This window comes from Harpia harpyja, chromosome 26 (genome assembly GCF_026419915.1).
Source record: "Harpia harpyja isolate bHarHar1 chromosome 26, bHarHar1 primary haplotype, whole genome shotgun sequence".
NCBI lineage: Eukaryota > Metazoa > Chordata > Aves > Accipitriformes > Accipitridae > Harpia > Harpia harpyja.
The window spans coordinates 1-11,848 of record NC_068965.1 but is presented as its reverse complement, the minus strand read 5'-3'; the positions used below and the strand labels follow the sequence as shown (position 1 = coordinate 11,848).

Here is an 11,848-nt window from a genome sequence, read left to right as displayed (position 1 = left end):
TTTTCCCATCTCCCCAACATGGCCACCTCATTGGCCGCTGCCATTTTGAACATCACCCCCTCCACCCCCATCTTCACATTGGGCGCCGCCATTTTGCGACTCCCCGCGCAGGCGCCGGCGCCGCCATTTTAAGGGCGGGCGCGGCCGCCGGCGGCCATATTGTCTGTGGGCGCGGGCGCTTCCCCCTTCACCCGGAAGCGGAAATAGGATACGATTTCCCCCCCCCATTTCCGGCTGTGGCGAGGCCAGTCGGGGATCTTTTCTTCGGGGAGGCAGCGGCCGTGACAAAGGGGCGATGGTGAGGGGGTTTCCCGACCCCTGGGTCCCTTTAGGGGGGTTCCCCGACCTCTGGGTCGCTTGAGGGGGGGGGTCTCGGGCGCTGGGGTCCTCCCTGGACGCCTGGCTTCCCCCCTCCCCCCCGGAGGCCCCGATATATGTGTGTGTGCGTGTGTCTCCCTTCCACAGGACAGCGAGTTCTCGGACGCGGAGGCGGGCCCGGGGGGGGAGGAGAACGCTCCCGTTTACTGCGTGTGCCGCAAACCTGACATCAACTGCTTCATGATGTGAGTGCTGGACGTCTGGGTACCCCCCACGGGACGCCTGGGTCCCTTCCCGGACGCCTGGGTCGCCCACTGGACACCTGGATGTCCCGACCCTGGACACCTGGGTCCTTTCCTAGGATGCCTGGGTCCCCCCCTAGACCCCTGGGTCCCCTCCCCGGACACCTGAGTTCCTTTGGTATGGTGGGTGGTGGTGTCCAGACACCTGGGCTCCCCCCCCCATTCCTGGGTCCCTTCTTATGGGGCTTCCCTGGACGCCTGGGTCTGTTCCTGTGATGCCGGGGTCCCCCCCCCCCCCCGGACACCTGGGTCCCTTAGGGTGGAGGATGGGAGCGTCCCGTATGCCGTGGTGCCTTGTCTGAGGTTTTCCCTTTCTCCACAGTGGGTGTGATAACTGCAATGAGTGGTTCCACGGCGACTGCATCAACATCACCGAAAAGATGGCCAAGGCAATCCGGGAGTGGTACTGTCTGCAGTGCCGGGGTGAGCCTGGATGCCTGGGTCCTGGTTTTGGGGGGGCCTCCGGACAGTGGTGTCCCTTTTTAGGAGAGCCAGGATACTTGGGCCCCTTTTTGGGAGTTCCTGGACACACGGATACTTCTTGGGGGGAGGGTTTGGGGGGCCTGTGTTGAGCTTTAGAGAGAGAAATAGTGGGCCCAGGTGGCTTTTAGGGGAGTCCTGGATGCCTGGATCCCCTTTTGGGGGACAGGGGTGGGTGTTGGGGTCCCTTTATGGGGGGACTGGACACCTGGGTCTCCTTTTAGCAGGGGGTTGGGGTGTCTGGGTTGAGATTGAGGAGGGGGAAATAGGGGTTCCGGATGCCTGGGTCCCTTTTTGAGAGGGTGCCCTGGATGCCTGGGTTGCTTGGCGAGGGAGATCCCAGAACCAGAGGTGAGACTTGGGGTGGGAGCAGGGGTCTGTCCTGGATGCCTGCGTCCCCCTGACCCTCTCCCCTTCCCCCTTTCAGAGAAGGACCCCACCTTGGAAATCCGTTACCGGCACAAAAAATGGCGGGAGAAAGAGCGAGAGCACGAGAGCGTCAAGGCCCAGGAGCTGGCGCTGGAGCAAGGACGGGCCGCCAAGGTGGGACCCAGGGGCCTGGGAAGGGACCCAGGGGTCCGGGAGGGGATCCAGATGTTTGGGAAGGCATTGGGAGGGGGCGTGGGATGATGCGAGTGGGGAGCTGGACCCCTGGGTCCTCCCCCCCACCCCAGACACTCAGGTCCCCCCTTTCTCCGCAGATCAAGCGATCGGCACGCATGTGCGGGGAGTGCGAGGCGTGCCGGCGCCCCGAGGACTGCGGGCAGTGTGATTTTTGCCGTGACATGAAGAAATTCGGGGGGCCCCAACAAGATCCGCCAGAAGTGCCGCTTGCGGCAGTGCCAGCTGCGTGCCCGAGTGAGTCACGGGGCTTTGGCGTGGCCTTAGCATGTTGTTAGCGTGGGTTTGGTGTGGGCTTGGTGTGTGGGATTAGAGAGAGCTTCGTGTGGTGTTAGTGTGTGCTTGACGTGTTCTTAGTATGGTTTTAGTGTGTGCTTAGCATGTTTTTAGTGTGTGGTGTGGTGTAAGCGTGTGCTTAGCATGTGTTTGGCATAGCCTTAATGAGGGATTGAGTGCATCGTGTATTGTTAACATGTGCTTGGCGTGGCCTTGGTGTGACTTTAGTCTGTGCTTAGTAGTGCTTGGCAGGTTCTTAATGTGAGGTTTGAGTGCTTTGTATGTTAGTATGTGCTTAAAGTAGATTTAGTGCAGTCTTAGTACACATTTAATATGGCTTTAGCATGTTGCTAGTGTGGCCTTAGTGTGTTTTGTATTTAGTGTGTTACTGTGGTGTTAGCGTGTCCTTAGCGTGGTGTGGTGTTGCTTTCGTGTGTTATTGTGGCCTTAATGTGTGCTTGGCATGATTATAGTGCGTTAGTATGTCCTTAGGATCAGCCTAACATGTCCTTAACATGTCCTTGACATGTTGTTAGCGTGATCTTTGTGCATGTTTAGTGTCATCTGTGTCCTTAGCCTGTTGCTACCATGTACTTGGTATGGCCTTACTGTGTGGTTTATATGTTTGTGTGGTCTCCGTGTGTTGTTAGCATGTGCTTAGCGGGTGCGGGGGTTTTGGTGTGGTTTTGGGGGGTGTGTGGTCCTGGCGTGGTGGGGGCAGTGTTGGGGTGGCCCCAGTGTGTCCCCAGTGTGTCCCCATGTAACCTTCTCACGTGTCCCCAGTGTGTTTCTGTGTCCCTGACACGTCTCTCACGTGTTTCTGTCTCAGTTTCTCTCATATCCCTGTTTCACGCTGTGTCATGTTTATGACATGTCTCTGTGTCGCTATGTCACCTGTCACTGGCATGTCCCCAATGTCTTCCCATGTCTGTGATGTGTCCCTATGTCACTTTGTCCCGCCTCCCTGCCGTGTCCTCGCATCACCCTGTTGTGTTGCTGATGCATCACATGTCCCTACTGTGTTACCCTGTTTTTATCTCTGACATGTTCCCAACGTGTTCCTGTGTCCCTGTGTTCCTGTCACCCCATCCCGTGTCCCCAACATGTCCCATGTTCCTGATGTGTCCCTGTGTCCCCATCCCAAGTCCCCCACATGCCCTCAATGTTTCCGGTGTCCCTGTGTCACCCTGTGCCATGTCCCCCACGTGTTCCATGTCCCTGACGTGTCCCTAACGTGTCCCTGACGTGTCCCCACATCCCCGACATGTCCTTGACTTGTGGTCCCGCCTCTCCAGGAGTCCTACAAATACTTCCCCACCTCGGTGAGTCACCTGGATGCCTGGGTCCCCTCTGGGTGGGAGGGGGGGGGTCCTGGATACGTGGGTCCCTTTGGGAAGGGGGGGGGTTGCGGGTGTGTCCCGGATGCCTGGGTCCCCTCCGAGTCCGTAGTAGGGGGTGGGTGGGGGGGTCCCTGGATGCCTGGGTCCCCCAAGGCTGGGGATGGGGTTGATGTCAGATCCCCCCTGAGGTCGTTATTGGGGGGGGTCTTTCCCTGGGTGCCTGGGTCCCCTTGAGGGGGGTGGGGGTGTTGTCCCTGGCTCTCCCAGACGCCTGGGTCCCTTAGGGGTTGATGTGGGTGGGGGGTCTGGGTCCCCACAGGGGCTGCAATGGTGGGGGGGTTGGTCTGGGTCTCCTGGATGCCTGGGTCCCCCTGCGGTTGCAATGGGGGGGGTTCTCGTGGGGTCCCCCAAATGGCTGGGTGCCCTGGAAGGTGGCGGGGGGGGGGCTGTCCATGGGTCCCTCGGGCACTGCAATGGGGTGGGGGGCAGGTCTGGGTGCCCCGGGACGGGGGGGTGCCGGCTGTCTGGGTGGGTGCTGACCCCCCCCCCAGCTGGCACGGGGGCGCGAGGGGGAACTGGAGCTGCTGAAGGAGCAGCTGGGGGCGGCGGGGCCCCCCGAGAGCCTCTCGGACGAGGAGCTGCCGCTCGACCCCCGGCTCTACCAGGAGCTCTGCGCCGGCGCCTTCGACGAGCACGGCCTGGTGCGTAACCCCAAATCCAACCCCCTGCAGCACACTCAAACCCCCTGTGCCTCCCAGGTGGCCCAAAAAGTCCCAAATTCCGCTCTGGGGACCCCAAATCCCCCCCGGACTGGCCCTAAAATGCACCCCAGAGGCCCTAAATTTCTCCAAAAATCTTCAAAAATCACAACCAAATGCTCCAAATTCTGCTCCAGGGACACAAAATCCTCCCAGAAGATCCCCCGAATGCCCCAAATTCTGGTCTGGGGACTCCAGATTCCCCCAGAATTGCTTCAAAATGGCCCTACGTGCACCCCAGGGACCTCAGATTTCTCCAAAATTGCCCCAAATGCTCCAGATTCAGTTTTGGGGACCCCCAAATCCCCCCCAGAATCCCCCCAAAATGCACCCCAGGGACTCCAAATCCCACCAGTGTTGCTCCAAAATGCCCATAATTTGCCCTGGGGACCCCAAATCCCCTCAGAATGGCCCTAAAATGCCCCAAATTTTGTGCTAGGGACCCCAAATCCCCCCCCCAAATTGTCCCAAAATGCCCATAATTTATTTTTGGGACCCCAAATGCTCCCAGAATCGCCCCAAAATGCCCCAAATTCTTCCTTGCGTACCCCACATTTCACACAAATGCTTCAAATTCTGCCTTGGGGACCCCAAATTGTCCTAAAATGCCCCCAAACCCACCCCGGGGACTCCAGATTTCACATAATTACCCCAAATTCGGCCTTGGGGACCCCAAATTGCCCCAAAACCCACTCTGGGGACCCCAAATTTCCCCCCAAAGCCCCAAATTCTGCCTTGGGGACCCCAAATTCCCCCAAATCGCCCCCAAACCCACCCTGGGGACCCCAAATTCCCCCAAATCACCCCAAAACACACGCTGGGGATCCCAAATTTCCCCCAAATTGCCCCAAACCCTACCCATTGCCCCCCGTCGCGGCTCGTTCATGCGTGTCACGGTGCATATCTCTGCCTGTCACCATCCCTGACCCCCATCACATGCCCCTCCACATGCCCCTCCACCTGTGTCCTGACATGTCCCGTGTCCTGACATGATGCCACCCATGGTCACGTATGGCGTGGCGTGTCTTCCCGTGACATTGTTGCATGTGTCATAGGGTCCCCATATTGCAACATGGGCCACGTTGGGGGTCCCCATGCCACGACACACTTTCTACTGCATGTTTGAGTGTGTTGAGGCATGTTTTTAGCATGCGAGTGTACTTTAATGCATGTTTTTAGCATGTTATTGCACGTTTTAAAGCATCAAGATTATACTGAAGCATATTTTCAGCGTGTTGGGGTGTGTTTTTACCATAGGGTACATTTTAAGCATGTTGAGGCACACTGAGGCACGTTTTAAACACATTTAAGTGTGTCAAAGCATATTTAGGCATGTTGAAGCGTGTTTTAAGTATGTTCAGGCACACTGAGGTGTGTTTTAAGCATGGTTGGGCATGGCGAGCCACATTTTAAGCACATTTAGGTGTGCAGAAGTGGGTCTTAAGTATGTTCAGGCACATAGAGTTGTGTTTCAAGCATGCTTACACAAGTCAAAGTGTGTTTTAACCATGTTCAGGCACACCAAGGCATGTTTTAAGCATGTTCAGGCACATGGAAGCGTGTCTTAAACATGTTTTTGTGTGTTCAGGCATGCTTTAAGCGTACCAGGCTGTTTTTAATACACGAAGATGTATTTTTAGCCCGTGTCACTGCATTTTTTTTTCACGTTGGGATACGTTTTTTCCGTGTCGGGGCATCTCTTTGTGGTGCTGAGGTGTGTTTTTGGCGTGTTCCTGGCACAGCCGTGGCTCAGCGACCCCGAGGACGCCCCCTTCCTTGACCCCGTCCTGCGCAAACGCGCCGTCAAGGTCAAACACGTCAAGCGGCGGGAGAAGAAATCGGACAAAAAGGTGGGGACTGGGCGCCTGGGTCCCTCCTGGGGGGAGTTACTGGGAGGGCTCCTAGGAGCTCCCAGTGGGCACTGGCAGCTACTGGGAGGCCCTGGGGATTACTGTGAGTCACTAGGAGAGCTACTGGGAGCTACTGGTGGGGTTTTGAGGGTTACTGGGAGAGCCACCAGGACCTACTGGGAGGGTTTCTGGGAGCTCTGTGTGGGCTTTTGATTGTCCCTGGGGCCTTACTAGTGTGAACTGGGTCTTACTGGGAGCCACTGGGGTTAGTGGGAGGGCCACTGGGAGGGCTCCTGGTGATCCCTGGGACCTTTACTGGTGTGAACAGGGGCTTACTGGGAGCTACCGCAAGGCCCTGAGGCTTACTGGGAACTACTGGGAAGGGTCTTGTTGCTCCCTTTGAGAGGGCCTGGTGCTCCCCAGGAACCTTACTGGTGTGAGCTGTGGGGTTGCTGGGAGCAACTGGGTGTTACTAGGAGGCCCCAAGGGCTGCTGGGAAGGGCACCTGGTGGTCCCTGGGGCCTTATTGGTGTGACCTGAGGCTTACTGGGAGGGCTACTGGGTGGGCTCCTGGTGATCCCTGAGAGCCTTACTGGTGGGAGCCGGGGCTTACTGGAAGCTACTGGGAAGTGCCAAGGATTACTGGGAGGGACATTGGGGGCTACCAGGAGCCATTGGGAGGGCTCCTGGTGGTCCCTGGGGCCTTACTGGTGTGACCTGGGGCTTGCTGGGAGCTACTGGGAGGGCTACTGCGAGCTACTGGGTGGGCTCCTGGTGATCCCTGAGAGCCTTACAGGTGTGAACCGGGGATTACTGGTGTGAACCGAGGCTTACTGGGAGCTACTGGGAAGCACCAAGGATTACTGGGAGGGCCATTGGGGGCTACTGGGAGCCATTGGGAGGGCTCCTGGTGGTCCCTGGGGCCTTACTAATGTGAACTGGTGCTTACTGGTGATGTCAGAAAGAGGAGCGGTACAAGCGGCACCGGCAGAAGCCGCGGCACCGGGAACGCAGCCGGCACCCGGAGCGCCCTGACGCCCGCGATCCCGCCGGATTGGGCCAATGCCTGGGCCCCGGCTGCACCCGCCCCGCCCGGCCCCCCTCCAAGTACTGCAGCGAGGCCTGCGGTGTCAAGCTGGCCGCCAAGTGAGTACGGACCAGTATAAACCAGTACAGACTAGTATAGACCAATACAGAGTAGCATAAAATGTAATAGACCCGTATGACGCCCCGGTCATCCAAGTGCTGCAGCAAGGACGGTGATATCAAGCGGGCTGCCAAGTGAGTAGAAACCAGTATAGACCAGTACAAACCGATATAAACCGTTATAAACCGGTGGAGACTTGTATAGACTAGTATAGCGTGGTATGGACTGCAGTAGGCCAGTATGAGTGCTGGGTTATCCAAGTACTGCAGCGAGGCGTGCAGTATCAAGCTGGCTGCCAAGTGAGTATAGACCATTACAAACCAGTATAGACCAGTATAGATCAATACAGAATGACTGTAATAGACCCATATGATGCTCAGCCCATCCAGGTACTGGAGAGAGGATGGTTGTGTCGAGCTGGCTGACAAGTGAGTATAGGCCAACAGAAACAAATATAGACCAGTAAAAACCAGTAAAGAGCTATATATACCAGTATACATCAGCATAGACTAGTATGGAGTGTAACAAACCAGTATGATGCCCTGGTTATCCAAGTGCTGGAGGGAGGGTGGTGGCATCAAGGTGGCTGCCATGAGAGTCCAGTATGAACCAGTATAAACCAGTATAGACGGGCATAAACTAGAATAGAGTAGTGTGGGGTGTAATAAACCTGTGTGATGCCCTGGTTATCCAAATAGTGCAGCGAGGCCTGCAGCATCAAGATGGCTGCCGAGTGAGTAGAAAGCAGTAAAAACCAGTATAGACCAGTGTAAAGCAGTATGGATCTGTAGAAACCAGTATAAGGCAGCGTACAGTGGAGTAGTGTAAGTCCTGAGTTATCCATGCACTGGAGAGAGAATGATGGTGTTGAGCTGGATGTCAAGTGAGTATGGGCCAGTATAGACCAGTACAGACCAACCAGTATAGACCAGAACCCCAGCAGATGCCAGAGTGGATCCCACAGCAGATCCCGGGGCCCTGGAGTGGCTGGGATCCAGCCCCCAGTATCCCCCTCCCCGGATGCCAGCTGGACCAATGAGATCCTGCCTGGAGTGGATCCCAGCGGATCCCGGGGGTAGCTGGGATCACCCCCACACCCACCCTGGGGGTGCCCCCACCGTCCCTGTGTCCCTCCCGGGGATCCCAGGTGAGCCTACCATCTCCTGCTGCACTGGATCCCGATGGATCCCACAGTCGATCCTGGGGAGCTCGGGGTGGCACGGAGCCTCCCCAGTTTCCCCTGGGATCCCAGCTGGGCTGGCAAGGTCCTGCACCAGTGGATCCCACACTGGATCCCCGGGATCTGGGAGTCCTGGGCTGGTGGAGCGCGCCACCCCACCCCCCCCAGTGACTCCACGTCTCCTTTGGGATCCCAGCTGGACCATCGGGATCCTGCCATAGCAGATCCCAGAGTGGATCCCACGCCAGATTCCAGGGATCCTGGGATCTTCAGGCAGCACAGCACCTCCAGGGTGCCCCCACTGGCCTTGTGTGTCCCTCCCACCCTGTAACTGGATCTACAAGATCCTGCCACAGCAGATCCCACACCAGATCCCGGGGATCCCGAGGTTCTGGGGCAGCGGGGATCCCTCCCAGGGGTGCCCCCATTAATCCCATCTTCCTGCCCCCCATTCCTGCAGCCGGATCTACGAGATCCTTCCGCAGCGGATCCAGCAGTGGCAGCAGAGCCCCTGTGTGGCAGAGGAACACGGGAAGCGGCTGCTGGAGCGGATCCGACGGGAGCAACACCAGGCCCGGCTACGGCTGCAGGAGATGGAACGGCGCTTCCACGAGCTCGAGGGGCTGATCGCCCGTGCCAAGGGTCACCCACCCCGCGAGGATGAGGAGGTGGGTGACACCCCACCCCGGATTCCTCGGTGCCCATCCCGGACATTTGGATGCCCACCCCAGATTTCTGGGACCCCATTCCCGACACCTGGGACCCCACCCCGCATTCCTGGGTGCCCTCCCTGGATCCCCACCCCGGACACTTGGGTGCCCACCCCAGACACTTGGGTGCCCACCCCGGACATTTGGATGCCCACCCCAGATTCTTGGGTGCCCACCCCGGATTTCTGGGACCCTATTCCAGACACCTGGGTGCCCACCCCGGATTTCTGGGACCCCACCCCAGACACTTGGGTGCCCACCCCGGACATTCGGATGCCCACCTTGGATCCCTGGGTGCTCCCCCTTCCATTTGGGTGCCCCCCCCCAGCCACTTGGGTGCCCCTGTCCCTGCAGAGCACCGAGGGTGACAGCGAGGACACGGACCTGCAGATCTTCTGTGTCTCCTGCGGCCACCCCATCAACCCCAAGGTGGCCCTGCGTCACATGGAGCGCTGCTACGCCAAGGTACCTATGGACCCTATAGGCACCCGCGGGATCCCATAGGCACCTGCAGGATCCTATGGGAACGCCCAGATCCTGGGGGAGCCGTAGGGACTCTTGTTCTTGGGATCTATAGGGGATATAGAGGCTCTCTTGGGGGCTATATAGGGGCCATATGGATTCTGTTCTTAGGATCTATAGGGGATATAGGGGCCATATGGATTCTGTTCTTGGGATCTGTAGGGGATATAGGGGCTCCCTGGGTGCTATAGGAGCCATACGGCCCATGGAGCAGGAATCTATAGGTGTTCCTCTGGGGGCTGTAAGAGCCATACGGACTCTGTTCTTGGGCTCTATAGGAGATGTAGAGTTTGTCTGGGAGTTGTAGAAGTCATATGGAACGTGCCGTGAGGTTCTATACGGGATATAGAGTCTCTCAGGAAGGTATAGAGGCTGTATGGATCATGGTTTTGTTACACAGAGGCTATAGGGTCTCCCCTGGGTGGTATAGGGGCCATACAGACCTTGCTGTGGGGTTCTATAGGGGGTCTAGGGCCTCTTGGGGGGCTGTAGGGCCCTGCTCTTGGGCTCTATAGGAGCTATAGGGCTCCTCTGGGGGATATAGGGGCTATAGGGGCCTGGTTCTTGGGCTCTGTAGGGGCTCTCTGGGTGCCGTAGGGGGCCACCTGGACCTTGCTGTGGGGCTCTATGGGGGCTGTAGGGTCTCTCAGGGGGGCTGTGTAGGGTCTCGGGGGGGGGGGGGCTATAGGGTCTCTTGGGGGGGCTATAGGGGCCGTGGGGCCCTATAGGGGCTGTAGGGTCTCTCTGGGGGGGTCTCTAGGGGCCCCCCCGAGGGTCTATAGGGGCCCTGGCCCCTATAGGACCCCCCTCCTTCTCTCACACACACCCCCCCCACCGGCAGTATGAGAGCCAGACCTCCTTCGGGTCCATGTACCCCACCCGCATCGAGGGGGTGAGCGGGGGCACCCGGACCCCTGGGTCCCCCCCCAGGGTGGGAGTGGGAGTGGGAGTGTGGGTGGGGGGTCCCCGGACACCTGGGTCCCCCCAGGGTGGGAGAGGGGGTGGGTCCCTTGGGTGGGGGGAGGGGGTTTTATGGGTGCCTGGGGGGGGGGAGGTTTATGGGTGCTGGGGGGGGCTGTATGGGTGCCTGGGGGGGGGGGGAGGGGGGCTACTTGGGTCCCTTATTAGCGGGGGGGGGAACGGGTGTGGGGGGGGGGGGGAGGGGGTTCCCTGGGTGCTTGGGTCCCCCCCTCCCCGGTCCCCCGGACGCTTGGGTTCCCCTCCCCCCCCCCACTCCCAGGGCCACCCCGCCTCTTCTGCGACGTCTACAACCCCCAGAGCAAAACCTACTGCAAGCGGCTGCAGGTGCTCTGTCCCGAGCACTCCCGGGACCCCCAAGGTGAGGGGCACCCATGGGTGCTGGCGGGGGGGTGGGCAGGGTGGGGGGGACCCCCCCCCCATGGCGGCAGGAGGGGCCCAGAAGGAAAGGAAGGGGTTGGAGTTTTGGCGGGGGGGGGGGGGGGGGGAAACGGATGGACCCATGGGTGCTGCAGGAGCGTTAAGTGCTGTGGAGGCACGGTGATGACGCTATGGGTGCCTGTGCCCCCCCCCCTCCCCCCCCCCCCCCCCCGCCCCAAATAGGTGCCGGCAGACGAGGTGTGCGGGTGCCCACTGGTGCGGGACGTCTTTGAGCTGACGGGGGACTTCTGCCGTGTCCCCAAGCGCAAGTGCCACCGTCACTACTGCTGGGAGAAACTGCGCCGTGCCGAGGTGGACCTGGAGCGTGTCCGCGTGGTGGGTGCTGCACCCCCCGTGTGGAGGGGGGGTTCTTTGGGGGGTCCCCTGTGTCCCCAAGGGGGTCCTCGAGGGGGGTTCTCATGTCCCCGAGGGGGGTCCCCCGTGTCCCAAATGACGTCCCCCGGTGGTGGCCTCGTGTCGGCAGTGATGCTGCCCGTAGGTGTCAGCGTGTTCCCGATGGTGTCCCCCGTGTCCCTGCTGATGTCCCCTGGTGGTGTCCCTGTGTCCCCCAAGGGTGTCCCCATGGCCCAAGTGATGACCCTGGTGGTATCCCCATGTCCCCAGTGATGACCCTGGTGGTGTCCCCGTGTCCCGACAGTGTCCCCATGTCCCCGGTGATGTCCCTGATGGTGTCCCCCGTGTCCCTGACAGCATCCCCATGTCCCCCAGTGATGTCCCTGATGGTGTCCCCCGTGTCCTTGACAGTGTCCCCATGCCCCCAGTGATGCTCCCACAGGTGTCCCCCATGTCCCCAGTGGTATCCCTGCGTCCCCAGTGATGTCTCCAAGGGTGTCTCCATATCCTTGGGGTTGTCCCCATGCCCCCCAACACCCCCCACCATGTCCTTGGGGGTATTCCCCCCCCCCCCAACGCTGTCCCCATGTCC

General features: G+C 59.5%; 1 protein-coding gene across 1 annotated transcript; it reads left to right on the top strand.

The window, feature by feature from the left end:
- Window positions 1–143: 143 nt before the first annotated feature.
- LOC128135975 (CXXC-type zinc finger protein 1-like) lies at window positions 144–11,719 on the top strand (the record flags this gene model as incomplete). The annotated part of the gene is given in 15 exon segments (XM_052775060.1): window positions 144–298; window positions 466–563; window positions 943–1,043; window positions 1,528–1,643; window positions 1,802–1,897; window positions 1,899–1,958; window positions 3,293–3,319; window positions 3,889–4,038; window positions 5,838–5,945; window positions 6,907–7,091; window positions 8,733–8,940; window positions 9,337–9,447; window positions 10,346–10,395; window positions 11,167–11,256; window positions 11,527–11,719. Coding segments are annotated over 15 exon segments (1,596 nt in total), but the record flags the coding sequence as incomplete, so codon positions are not given.
- Between the last annotated feature and the right edge of the window lie 129 nt (window positions 11,720–11,848).